Source organism: Rhincodon typus, chromosome 11 (genome assembly GCF_021869965.1).
Source record: "Rhincodon typus isolate 14 chromosome 11, sRhiTyp1.1, whole genome shotgun sequence".
NCBI lineage: Eukaryota > Metazoa > Chordata > Chondrichthyes > Orectolobiformes > Rhincodontidae > Rhincodon > Rhincodon typus.
In genome coordinates, this window is record NC_063342.1 from 66,800,736 (window position 1) to 66,814,789 (window position 14,054).

The following is a 14,054-nucleotide window of genomic DNA, read 5'->3' on the forward strand; positions in this document are numbered from 1 at the left end:
GGAGATGGAAAAGGATTTTGAGCATTCAGCTGTGAATTTTCATTGGAGGCATTAGTTGGGTGAAGTGTTGTCGGGGTAATGTCACTGAATTAGTAATCCAGAACCCCGGCCTAATACTCCAGGGATGTGATTTTCACCATGAGTCCAACAGTAGCGGATGGCAAAATGTGAATTTGGTAAAAATTCAGAATTTAAAAATACCAGCCCCTCTCACCATGTAACCGTTGTAAATTGTCATGAATACCCATCTAGTTCACTCATACACCTCTGAGATGGAAACCTGCTGTTCTTACTTGGTCTGGCCTATGATTCCAGACGCACAGCAAATGTGGATAACTCTTAACTGCCCTCTGAAATGGCCTTGCAAGCTACTCTAAGAGCAATTGAGGATTGGCAGATGTCAGCCTTGCTGGAGAGACGCACATCCCATGAAAGAATATATTAAAAAAGTTGATGGTAAGCTCTTGGAGGTGAGCAAGCACAGACTGGCTGGTGATTAAAACTTGATGTGTGATGTATACAGGCAGCAGAGCCCAAGATGAGTTGAAATTTATGGACGATCGGAAGTTGAGCAGGTGGACGTCAGTCTAACTGAGTCATGCAACTTGCACAGCTTCAGACAAAATTTCAGCTAACAAAAAAAAAATCAGTTTTTGCTACTGTTAACTGAGGCAAGAATATTGGTTAAGGTGTGGACAAGTGCCTTCGTGGACAAGTACCACGGGATGTGTGCATCCGCACGAACGTGATGATGGGGCATTTGGTCAGCATTTTGGCTAAAAAGCAGAACTTCTGACAATGCAGCTGTCCCTGAGGATTGCCCAGATGAATGAGCCTAGGGTGTGCTCAGTACTTGACTGGGGATTGAATTCACAGCCCTCTGATTTGACCAGTTCTGATACCACAATGCAAAAGCAAAAATGCAAGTCTTGGTAATGCAGCTTGAAATCTTTCCATGCTTGAATCTAATTTGTTCCTAAATCTCTCTCTAGTATGATTAGAGAAAGCATATTAATATGATTAAATATTATCCATTTTGTAACAGTAACTGCTTCCCGTTTATTAATGTCTGATTTTTCAGTAGTGAGGTTACATAGAAATAAAACACAGCTATATCTTCGTTAACTGTAGTTTAGAGACTTTGTTAGGAATTCAGCTATCGACTTGTATTCTGTGTATGGCATAATCTGAGAGTCTGTATGTAGCATTTGACGTTTATACAGTGTGGCATGTGGAATTTTTTTGTTTTCAAGGCACTCTAAATGTAAGTTGTTGACATATTGGTATACAAAGGAAAGGGAACAAAGGGTGGAAACTAAATAGCTCTTATCATTGAAGAATTAATGTAGTTGGTTTTCAAATTAACTCTCCCAATCCCCACAAAACTCCATTTAAATTTGATATGCATACTTTGTGTGCATTTCCTAGACTTTTAACTTTATCAGATTATCTGAATCCATGAAACCTTTTTGCACTATTGAAAATGTGAATGGTTAACCTAGCATCTTGGTTTATTTGTAAGCAATAACTCACTGTCCTGAATTCACGCATGTCCTGAAATTTGTCTTTTCTCGATTCAATATTTTCACTCCTTTCAAAGTATGACTTGCATCTATGTATTATGTACCTTTGAATAATGTATGTATAGTTAATTGCTATGTTTAATTCGTTACTGATATGACATTGAGTACTAGACTAATGAAATACTCTAAGTGAATAGTTATTTGTTTTGATCATACAGATTCGTACTTCAGTTTCTTTGTGGTTACTTAGAGTCACAGTGAAGTCATGAAAAGCTTTGTATGTGACCTCTTGAGTGTGATGACTTTCTAATCCCTGTAGATCAAGTGCACAGTGTTCCAATTGCACAGATGGGGAATTACCAGGAGTTCCTGAAGCATGTGCCTTCTCCTTTACGTGAACTTGACCCTGATCAACCCAGACGATTGCATACATTTGGAAATCCTTTCAAATTGGACAAGAAGGTATGTAACCACCTAGTGGTGTACCTGGATATAGCTACTAGATTCGACTCCCTTATCATTTCCGATTTTCTGTAGTCCTGGAAGGTACATAAATGTTTATAGCTGTACTGCACTGTAGTCCAAATCCCTTGAGCTTTTTTTTCCTCCAGTACTATTTTTAAAAGATGTTTAAGGCAGTGGCACCATAAGTAGCAGAAATAATTCAGTAGACACACTAATGCCTCCCCTGTCCGAATCTTTTAGCTGTTCTGACTCTAGCACTCTTAATGAACAGCATTTAGTATCTGAGTTAAAACAGTGCCTCTCAGATGTCACCGACCCTGTGATATTCATGTGGAGCCTCTGTTCAGTGCAGCAAACATAATACAAGTGAGCATCAATGGTAACTGGTGACTTACATCAATGCAGATTGTTTGTTAATTCTATTTGGAAGGAGCACAAAATTGCTGCATGATATTTGGAGCAGGACCTTGGTTCTATTAGAAAATTTGAAGGTATGAAGAAGTCATTGATGCATGTGTGTTTTTGCAGTCATTCCAAAGCATAGAAAAGCACTTTGACAGAGTAAGCATTGGCAAAATATCCCTTCATGATGTCACTTAAATGCTCATTTTCCCCTTTTTTTTGTTTAATATTTTGGGTTTAGAACTTTCTTCATTGGTATTCCAAGTATGGTCTTAATGAAATTTCTAAGAAATGGTGTGCTGAATTGGTTGTTGAATTCATGATCTAAGTGTTTTAGCCAAAGTCCATCAGCCTTCTGTTCTAAAGAACTCTTAAATTTTTGGACCACAGTGACAATCCCATCAAATGACCTTTAGTCAGTTTCTTCCCACCATGAAACTATTCATTTCTTACTGGAAAATAAGTCAGTAGGCACAGAGTACTCTCAAATAGGCTTTGATCGTCAAGTCCCTGGTGAGAGTGGGTGGGTTACGTAACTGCAGGTCAGTCACCAAGGCTGAATTCATCTTTGTCACATATGTATTGCTATGTGGCACAAATCATGATACAGCCAATAGGAGTTGTTTCATGAACTTTTATTACATTATTGAAAAGGAAGAAAATATATACTTTTTTAGTGTGGGGAATGAGTGTCGTGAAGAACAAGGGAATGCGGCTAATTGGGAAACTCTTTAAATGAACTGATTTGGTAATGTTGGATTAAATGACCTCCTTTGCTCTGTTTCTATAATCAAAAAGTTAAAATCGGTGCTTCAGTGCACAGCAAGGTAAAACTAAAAGGACCAGAGCTTCTCCCAAGCATAATCCAGTTTAAGTAACAAGCAGTTCACCTTGTTCAGGATAATCGAGCGGGGATTCCTATTAGCTTCAAGTACTCAAATTCATGGAAGAAGAGAACCACAAAAGTTTTGTGAAATCTCTAATGTACAGTGATGAATAAATGGTAGATATAAGATTGTGGACTAAAGATAATCTCCACATTGCACTAAGTCTGATTACCTGATGTCATTTACCAAGATTAGAAAATAAAGCTCGAGTTCAAAACGATAAAAAATGGAGACAAGAGTAGGCCACTCAGTCCCTTGAGCCTATTCTGCCATTCAATAAGACTATGGCTGATCTGACATTGCTCATGTCCACTTTCCTGCCCTTTCTCCATAATCCTCGATTACCTTGCTGATCAAGAGTCTGCCCGTGTCGACCTTCAATATTACAAGAGCAATAGTTCATGAGCAACCAAATGGGTGACAGCTATTCATTGGTCAAGGAACTGTCCTGAAAAATAAACCAATAAATCAAACCACCTGGTTTAAAATTTAAACAAGACCAGGCAGTTGCAACCTCATTAATTGGTGCATTCTTCATAGTAATGACTCTACTGGTTAGAGTTGACTTGCCAACAGTCAGTCAGTGCTCTTCTCTCAAAGTAAAAATGTTAGTTTTCCCCTTGAGATGGTAGCTTTTTTTTATCTCTTCCACTGATCAGGACAATTCATGTTCCTGCAAAAATTATATTTTTGCAGTGTTCAAGCTCTGTCCTGCCAAATGACTATTTGTAATGTTACTTAATCTACGTACTATATGCTTTTGTACAGTGGATTAATCTGAGGAGTCTTAGCAGAACTTGTATTGTTGTTCACTCAAATTTTCTACTCTTGCATTTCAGTAAATGTTTTGTTATCTCTTGGATTCATTTTGCATTTTTATTTCAGTTTAATAGCAAATAACACTTTTTTTCTACTTTTAAATAAAAATGAGTAAATTTTTGATTAGTGACAGCAAATTATAGCTTTCATTAGAAATCTTAAAAATCTATCTTGTGTTAGCCACAAGACTTTGAACTACAATACCACACTAATATGAAATTCCAGATCTGCACCTTTGGAAAATAACTTTGAACATAAAATGTTTTTAAAATGTTAATACTGAAGTGTAAGTTACGTGTTGGATGAGTTTATGCTTTAACTTGAGATTAAAGTCACTATCTGCTGATAGCTTATCAACTGTCAGTGTAATGCATTTTGCTATATTGCAAGAGCTTTAAAGATTATGGTCCTTTACATTGTAGGGAATGATGATTGATGAAGCAGATGAGTTTGTATCTGGGCCACAGAACAGAAACAAACGACCACTGGAGCAGAGCATGGCAGGGATTCCAAAACGGCGTCGTTGTATGTCACCATTATTAAAAGGGCGTACACCAACTAATTACATTGGAGGAAAGGGCCCTCCTCTTTCACCAGTTCCACAGCCAGACCTTATAAAGCCAATAGCTGCTCTTCAAGGTAAGGTGGTATGCAATCCATATGCTCTAGTCTGCTGGTTTATTTTAGATGTGCCATACTATTCAGGAGAAGGAAGTTGATATGTTTGTGACAGCCTGTTGCAACCATTGACAGATTATACCAATATTTGCTGCAGATAAAAATAATAAAGGCAAAATCTACTGATCACCTCTGTTAAATCCATAGTTGCTAAGCACAAAAGCAACATACAGAAATAAGTCTGTCTAAATTCTAACAGCTTGTGATTTGTCACTTAAACAATATGCTTATTTTTTAATAATTGTTTTGTTGAGTATACTAGAGACTCTTGTTTTGCATAATTTTGCTTTGTCACCTCTGACTTCCCTGTGATGTTATGCTGGGAGTTGTTTTACTGTCACTTTTACATGCCCTATATTTCACTTGTGTAGCTCCCAACCCTGAATGACTCCCTTGTTCCCTCATTCCAAGAGTTTTGAGAACTATTTTTACACCCCTTCTGCCCATGAGATCAACTAGCTCAGCACAGGTCAATGTTAAACCTGGGATACTTGCTTTTTCCTAATTGATCACGAAGCCTTTTATGTCATTCACAATCTTAGGGCAGCTAATTCAAATTCATGCTGGCGATGTACTAAATTGTCAGTGATCTCTAATGTTTGGAGATTGTCGCTTGGACTTTTACAGTTTGTAGGTGGATTTATGCACTACTGTCTGAATAATCAGTTATGCGCTTAACATTACGTAAGCAACTGTTTCCATTTCCTGATTAATGTTGGACAGGTTAATGCTATCTTCATTGGTGTACTAACCACTGTACAAGTCCATGGGAGCAAGTAAAAGGACTGCAACATATCACCTTTATGAATCAAGAAATTTAGAAAACCGGGCTACCCAGTAGTGAACAATTTCCTTACGATCTAGACAAACACTTCAATGCAATAATATGCAAAAATCTTGTAGGGCTTGAACCTACAATCTTCTGATTATGGTGTGAGTGCTAAACCTGAGTCAAACTGACACTTGGAAAGAACCTTGCACTTTTAAAAGTACATTGCTTATGTTTTAGGTATTTTAAGTGTGTATTAAAAAGTTATATTATCGCATGTTCCTCCCTTCCAGAAGGTGAAGAAAACCAGGCTCTCTGTGTTGACTATGTTGAAAACAATATTGCAGACCCAATTGCAGTTGAAATTACAGCTCAGAGACTTGCGTCGGCCCCATCTCCAATCCATTCAGCATCTGCCTCTGTGGAGTCCACAAAAGAACCAGCAAATCATGAGATGGACAGTGGTTTTCCAGTGGTCAACAATAATTGTATCAGCAGTGTTGACCTTGCCCATGAGCAATCAAAGGACAGTGGAAAATGTCAGGATGGACTTTTGGACAGGTCTTCACCAAATGCCATTAAAACACTTATGAGATCAAAACAACAGGAAACTAACACCGAACTAAGGGCACAGATTTTTAAGGAGATACGCAAGCCAGGCCGACGTAAGTATCTTTCAAGGATAAAATGTACTTTTTTCCACTTAATGCGAATATCTGTCTGTGCCAATCTGCTCTATGCTGGAATTAGTCAAAAATGTGTACTGTTGACAACAATAGGCAAATTCAGCTATGTGGTGCTCCTGTTCCAGAGGTAGGATTGGATGTTTGGGATCTTAATGTATATAGCTGAACATGTGACGTGTTCTTCCACTTGGAAGACTCTGGTTCAATCGCGCAGAGTCACTGTCTTGTGATGGAAATCGGATTCCATTCTGTTTCCAAGTATATAACAAGATTTTACATTTGGTTCTTGTCAGCTTCGTAGAATCCCTATAGTGTGGAAGCGGGCCTTTTGGCCCAACAAGTCCACAGTGAACCTCAGAGCATCCCACCCAGACCGATTTCCCTCTATAAACCCACCTAATCGAACACTATGGGCAATTTAGCATGGCCAATCCACCTAGCTTACACATCTTTGGACTGTGGGAGGAAACCGGAGCACCCAGAGGAAACCTACACAGACACGGAGAATGTGCAAACTCCACACAGACAGTCGCCCAAGGGTGGAATCGAACCCAGGTCCCTGGTGCTGTGAGGCAGCGGTGTTTTCTCTGTGTTTCTTTGTTTAAAACAAAACTTAAGTTCATTGTTCTGACCTGTCTAAAACATGAAAAATGTTTCAAGTCCAAAAGGGCACAGTATGCACTGCAAAATCCTCACACACTTACAGATAAAAAGGATACGCAAGTTATTTGGTCAAATACTAAGTCGCGAAAAAGGTTTTTAGAGCTGGGCATCTGGTCTGGCTGTAGATTTTGAGAATTTTCAGTTGTCAACTCTGTATCAGAATGTGGCTGGGATATCCCTTTTATCTTAAGGCTGTTATAAAAATTGAGAGTTTTCCAGTAACAACATATTTCTACAAGCAAACGGAGAGACAGTTCAAAACTCAGCCGAGAGGGCTCAGATCGCGAGCCCAAGTAAATAGATAGTTGGTTTTTTCAAACAGTTGTTACGAGTTCAAGAATCCATTGTTTATTCCACAAGTGACTTTGATCAGTTCACAGCTGTATGGCTTACCTTTCATGGTGCCAGGTGATGAGATTTTCATAACCTGTTTTGAAATGTTGTACTTGAGCAGCTTATCTGAAGTCTTTGGTAGTAGCACCTCTGGGCTTTATCATCTCTGTACTGAAGTGCAACGATGTCGTGTTGCAAGTTGGCAACCATTTTAATATTAGTACTCTTATGTTTCAGGGAAATGATCTTTTCCATTTTGAGACTGTGTCATTTTTTTTTTTAAAGCCAGATATGTGAATTTGACCGATTAGTCAACATTAATATTTGATATAAAACGGCATTATTACACTGCACGTCACATGCAGACTAGCTTAGCACTGTTCTGCAGGTCTGTATCTTTGTTTGCAAATCTGTGCATTTGACTATTAAGTTGTTTAAAAATGGAGAGTTCAGATGAACTTGAAACTCATGTTACTTGATCATTTTCTTCTGAGGATCACTGGATGGTTTAGTGGTAGTTGCTTTTTCTCAATTCTGTAACCTGGACCACTGAAGTCCATTGTAAAATTGGAATTCCTGTTCTAATGCTTAATTAAGCAGGGGCAGTCAATCAACCTCTGGGTGTTCTGGTCTCTAATTTGTAAATTTTCACCACTAGGCTATAAGCAGGGGGCAAATCCTGCTTTGCCTTGTCTGAAATTTAATAATGACGGTTGTTTTCTACACCAGCTGGACAGCAAGGGAGGAATGAAAGCACTAAGGAAATTAACCCACGTTAAATCTAGTATTGTTGAATTAGCCCCTTGTTGACTAAAGCAGTGATGAATGAATGGCTAAGATGTGAGTTTGTTTTGGTATCCAGCAATTATTTTCTTTACTGCTAACTACTGAATGTATTGGTGAGGGGAAGAAAACTTTCGTCATGTGGAAAACATGATCCAGGGCAGGAAATCACAGCCTCCTTAGAGTCATACAGCATGGAAACAGACCCTTTGGTCCAACTTGTCCATGCCAACCAGGCTTCCCAAACTATACTGGTCCCACTTGCCTGCATTTAGCACGCATCGATCTAAACCTTTCCTACTGTTCTATGTTCTATCCATGCACCCGTCCAAATGTCTTTTTTTCCCCTCAGACATCCAGTAGTTAGCAGTAAAGGAAACAATTGCTGGATACCAAAACAAATGCCTTTTAAATGTTATAACTGTACCTGCATCTGCCACGTCCTCTGGTCATTCATTCCACGCATTCACCACCCTCTGTGTGAAAGGATTGTCCCTCAGGTCCCTTTTAAACCCCCCCCCACCTTAAACCCATGCCCCCTAGTTTTGAACTCCCCTACCCTAGGTAAAAAACCTTTGCAATTCACCTTATCTATGCCCATCATGATTTTATAAACCTCTGGTTCATTCCTCAACTTCTCAAACACCAGGGGGAAAAAAGTCCTAGCGTCTCCTTAAACCCTCCAGTCCTAGTGACATCCTATCAATCAGTTCTGTACCCTTTGCATTTTAATAATACCCTTCCTAGAGCAGGGTGACTGACTTGTACACAGTACTCCAAAAATGGCCTCACCAATGTCTTGTACAGCTGCAATAAGATTCCCAGCTCCTATATTCACTGTTCTGACTAATGAAGGCAAGTGTGCCAAAAGCCACCTTCACCACCTCAACTACCTGTGATGCCACTTTCAACGAACTATGTACCTGGACCCCTAGGTGTCTCTGTTCAAAAACACCCCAAGGCACGACCATTAACTCTGTGGATCCTGCCCCACACTTCCTCAACAGCTTTTAAGATCTTACATTGGGCAATCCATCCATGCTCAGAAAGTTTGAATTGGAGCTTTTAGATTTTTCAGCTTGCAAGATATACTTTGAATATATGTAGGCAAGACTGACTATTGGTTGAGCGTAAAAGTATGAAATTCGGGGAACTGCCTATCTTTCTGAAATTATAAAAGGTGCATGCAGGTTTTATTTGCACAGTTGCTGAAAGTTAGACCAGTGTCTGTTCCCAGCACTTGGTGTTTTTTAAACATGCAGTGAATTTTCCCATCCAGTGAATGGTCCATTCTTGCATGCTATCCCTTCAGACTATAATTGCACCCTCTAGGAGAGATGAAGTTCCGGCAGTCAATAGAAGAAAACTCCGGGGGCCAACATAGCATGCTTTACATTTGAGCTAGAATATTTCACACCTTCTCTTGTGAAAGTATTCCCCTCAGAGGGCCTCCTCCTTTGGACCCTATGGTCACTGTATGGTTGAAGTTGGTTTTTTCTGAATAAGATAATGCCTGGAATCTGACTAAACTCTGCACCAACAGGTTTGATTGGATTGTATTTGATTTGCAGAATTTGGTTTCTCTGCTCCTAGGCCAGTTTTTTTTAATAGAGTATTAGGCAAACTCCACGCAGTTTGTCATTATTGACTGTATGAGAGGTCATACTCCAGCTCTGAAGCTCTTGAGATGTCCTGAACATGTTATATATTGGATCTGCCAAAGATGCTGTAGATTTACCTAGATAGCTAAAAAAATTAATTTTCTGATGGCATTAGTTTGTTGTAAGACCATATTCTTTCCATCATGAACATGTGCTATGGGAAGCCTAGGCATTCTTGGGTGGAGTACAATCAGAGGTTATTTTGTGATTAAAGTGACGACAATATTCAGGTGACATTGTTCAGCAGTCTTTCAATAAAAGAGTTGGAGAAGAGCCAATCATCTCTGTAAAGCCAAATTCAACCACTGTGAAGATCAGTAAATAGTGACAATTTGAAGATTTTGAATGGGGGAATTATTTTAGGGTTTGCACCTTTTTGAAAAAATGTTGAATTGCAATTGTATGGTGTCATCAAGTGTTTCATGTGTCATTAGTTGAAAGCTGGTTCCTGTAGGAATGGTGGCAGATATTATACACTGAAATGAGACACTGGGCAATCTCGTTGCTTTTCTCATTATGCTTGTAAATTTTGATGTATACTTTAATCATTGGCTAGGAATTATCGCAAGCAACTGAAGAAGCAATTTGGGTCCTTGATAGCTAGGTCTTTCCCAACATCACCTTTCTACTTCAAATGAATTGATTGCTTCTTTAATCAGGCTATGTATGTCAAACTGAAGCTTTCACTATTTTCTCCCTTGTGCTGCAGCTGTGAAACTGGTTTGGTGATTCAGTTCAGTCTAGGTCTTTTGCTCAGCCTCCATGGCAGATGCCCACCACAACTCCTGTCTCATCCTGCAGCATTTCTTGAACTTTAAAGTGCTAATCAGGTTTTTGCAATTGGAAAATTGCAAAATACAAGATACTAACAAGATACAGTATAACACACGTGGGTGTTAATGCAGAAACTGCTTGTTATTCAAATCCATTGTTCTCCCAACTCGCTTTTCTAAAGCAGTTTCGTGAAATCTGTGTTACTGCCAACACATGTGGCACCTGCTTAATAAATGTGAATGGGGTTGCACTGCTAGCCACTCACCAATACTTATTTTGAACATATTCTTCCCTTGATGGTGAAGAGTTGACAGGATATCAAGCATTGTGATGAAAAGGATGTCCTGCATCATTGTAAACAATGGGTAATGACTTTGGTTCATGTGCCCATCTCGTGCAAATTTCAAGCCTCACAAAAAGGCGAAGCACCTACTGACTGACTGACTTTTTTTTTTTTGGAAAACTCAATATTAAACGGCCGGCCTACTCCCTTTTTGTTAATGTTTCTGTAAAGCAGCATTTATTTTCTGAAAACCGAAAGAACTGTGGATGCTATAACTCAGGAACAAAAACAGAAGTTGCTGGAAAAGCTCACAGGTCTGGCAGCATCTCCAAAGAAAAAGTCAGAGTTAACGTTTCGGGTCTGATGACCCTTCGCCAGAACTATATTTGTTTTAAAAATGGAGAGCAGTAATTCCATTTGTTTTCTAATACTTTACCTTTGTAGGTAAGAAACAACGGTAAAGATTGGACAGTTCATTGGTGGAATCTGAAATCGACAAAGCTGTTGTGAAAGGGCCAAGCATCTGGCACCATTCTGCCACTACTAAGTGATTTGACATAATATTCGTAATTTCACATCTTGCTGTTACCAGTTGGACAGTGGAGTGCATGGTCTTCATAACTTGATCGTAGCAACAGTCAAAATCAGACCCTTTCCACTGCTCATATGTTCTGTCTTCTGCAACCAGAATCTCAGCACAATCTTACTTGCGATAAACAAATGTCAGATTAATTAGAGGATATCTCATGATCGCCATCCTGATATGTCGCAATAATGAATTGGTACAAATATAATATACTTATGTCGTTTTCTGAAGTAATAAATGATTTCTTTTATAATGCCTAACATGTAGCTAACTTAATCATTATCTTTTCTTTTTTCCCTTACAGATTATGAAAATATCTTCTATTTATTGAGACTAGTGCAAGGTAGTTTGGAAACCCGGATGATGTTTGTGCAAAATGTCATCAAAGAAGCAGCAAGGTAATATCTTAACTAATGACGAAATGGCATTTCATGGAGATTCCAAATGACTTTCAAGTCTGGTAAACCTTAAGTAAATAATCAAATGCAGCCAAGCTGAAAAAGAATGCATTTGTAGCAATTCAATCAGGTCATTTCGATTTTCACCAAATGAAGCTTCTCCCATTCGCATTTTAGGCTGATCCATTTTGTTGTTTTATTTAAAATCCACTTTAAACTTTAGAAAGGCTGTTTCTCCCATTTGAATCTCATGATTTGTTTCTGGTACTATTTTACAACGTGGTTTTAAATGGCTCAAGCCCATTAAACAGTAAAGGAACAGTCACCTATCATCTGGTTTTGAATAGAATTAGATATTTTCAGAATTCAGCCATCCTTCTAAATAGGCCTTAATTCTAATTTGTGAAATGGAAGTGTTTACAGGTAGACTACCTCAAAGTTAACAGAATCAGAGCAAACTTTTGCCAGATTTGCATCTTTCAAGTTTTCGGTTTGGGTGGTTTGGAATGGGCAAGTAGATTAGTGAAGGACTGCTTTTCAAATAAGGATTGAGCAAAGCAGCTTTGAAAGAGTGGATGCTGCAAGATAGGCTAAGAAATTCTTCAAAACTGCTTCAGGTCAGTCAGTGTTGCCATTACTAGAGCAGTTATGTTTACAATGCCACTGACCTTTTATTTTCTTTGTATTCATTCACAAGATGTAGCCAGCATTTATTGCTCATGACTTATTGTCTGTGAAATGGTGCTGTTGGTTTGTAGGCTATTTCAGATGGCAATCAGCCATATGTTGTGGTCTCAAGGGTCATGTAGGCCAGACTTGCTAAGGATAATAGATTAGTGGACTAAATCTTCTGTTGCACCAGCATGTTTCAATGACATGTTCCAACCTGGGTTGGGACAGTTCTGGACATGTGTTGGAGCAAGTCAGTGCCACACTGTATCGTAGGCAGCTGAGTGGCACTGTGCCTATCTTTCATTTTCTTTTGGAAGCTCTTTTCAATGTAGATGGCGAAATGTCAGTACTTGATAAGTTGCTGTGCCACTTACAGAAATCGATTTGACTTTGAGGATGTCTACTTCCAGAGATGTGCATTGGAGGAAAAATGCTTAAAAATCTTAATACATGCAGAAAGTAGTGAAATTAGCTGGCTGCCCATGTGAAAATTTACTAGGTTTTTGAATGGCAATCATTTTTGGCTTATGTCTGACCAGTTTAAGCTGTGGATTCTTGTAAAAAATGGTCAGCCAGGCAGGAACATGAAGCTGGATTGTTTAGGGGAGTTCTGGTTGGTGTTGTCATATCCTGCTCCTTTTCCATTTCTCAGCCTCTTAATGCTTTATCTAGTTTTGTAGAGTTGAAGCATTTGTGACTACTGTGCTCTGCATGTGCCAGTGTTCTTTTTTCAATTCATTACACATTATACTTTGACACTTTTTTTTCAAAAAAAAAAAAAAAATTCTTACATGAAGCGGATGATTAGCAACTTGATTTGGGGTGACTGATAGTCACTTTAGAACATGAGGATTTTGGGCTGCTCGGACTGATTAAAGCTCCAGCCTTTCTGGTTTGGAATCCATTGCATTGAGCCCTGCTGTCATCTCCTGCCGTCTGGCACAGTGTGCAGCGTTGAGAGTCTTAAATGAGATGGTCAGTTATATCTGACTAACCGAATGGTTAGTATTCCTATCTGAGTGCTGCACTCTACATCAAGGTCTGGGACATAAATGGGTCACTAGCCATGAGGGACAGCTGTGCAAGTAGCTTTGTGAATGAGTGGTTAGGTATGCTATTGACATGTTGGAAGGATTCGGATATCTTTCCAACCACGAAAAGTATGATAAAAGCTGCAGTTGGTCAGATTTTGAAAGAGAAAGCTGAGGGCTTTTGTCTTGATTTGAATAGAAATGTTCCTGGGCAATTAATGGTCTCAGTTGATTCATGAGATAACTTGTTCGGGTAAGAAAGTACCCCTTTTTAGTTTATTGAATCAAAGTAATTTTTTTTAACGTTGATGAGGCAGTTTAACAAGGCAAACCATGTCTTTGATTTGGCACTTGTTCTAGCCACAAAAATTAAAGAATTGTGATCAACAGACCAGGTTTGGGCAAATAGGTCATATTGGTACATCCACAGGTTATGCTGTAGTATACGGAGTTAGAATTAATATGAGTGACTCCTAGAAAAGTCAGAATCATAGACCATAGTTTTAAAGTCAGGAAGATATATTGTAGTAAGAAAATTAGCTTGAATTTTGAGAAGTAAGCTTTAATATGTTTTCTTGTTTTAGGGAGTAGGGACAACAGTAAGGAAGAGATACTTTTTAAACCAGTATCTTTTCAAAGGA

The 14,054-nt window shown here is 38.8% G+C and overlaps 1 protein-coding gene across 1 annotated transcript in view; it reads left to right on the forward strand.

Annotated features, from left to right (window-relative positions):
- Nucleotides 1–14,054, forward strand: part of LOC109911494 (integrator complex subunit 6) — an 83,205-nt gene that overhangs the window by 67,967 nt on the left and 1,184 nt on the right. The window contains exons 14-17 of the mRNA XM_020510812.2: nucleotides 1,843–1,985; nucleotides 4,519–4,735; nucleotides 5,837–6,208; nucleotides 11,617–11,710. Of these exons, the coding sequence (XP_020366401.1) occupies nucleotides 1,843–1,985; nucleotides 4,519–4,735; nucleotides 5,837–6,208; nucleotides 11,617–11,710 (826 nt within the window). The remainder of the gene's footprint in view (nucleotides 1–1,842; nucleotides 1,986–4,518; nucleotides 4,736–5,836; nucleotides 6,209–11,616; nucleotides 11,711–14,054) is intronic.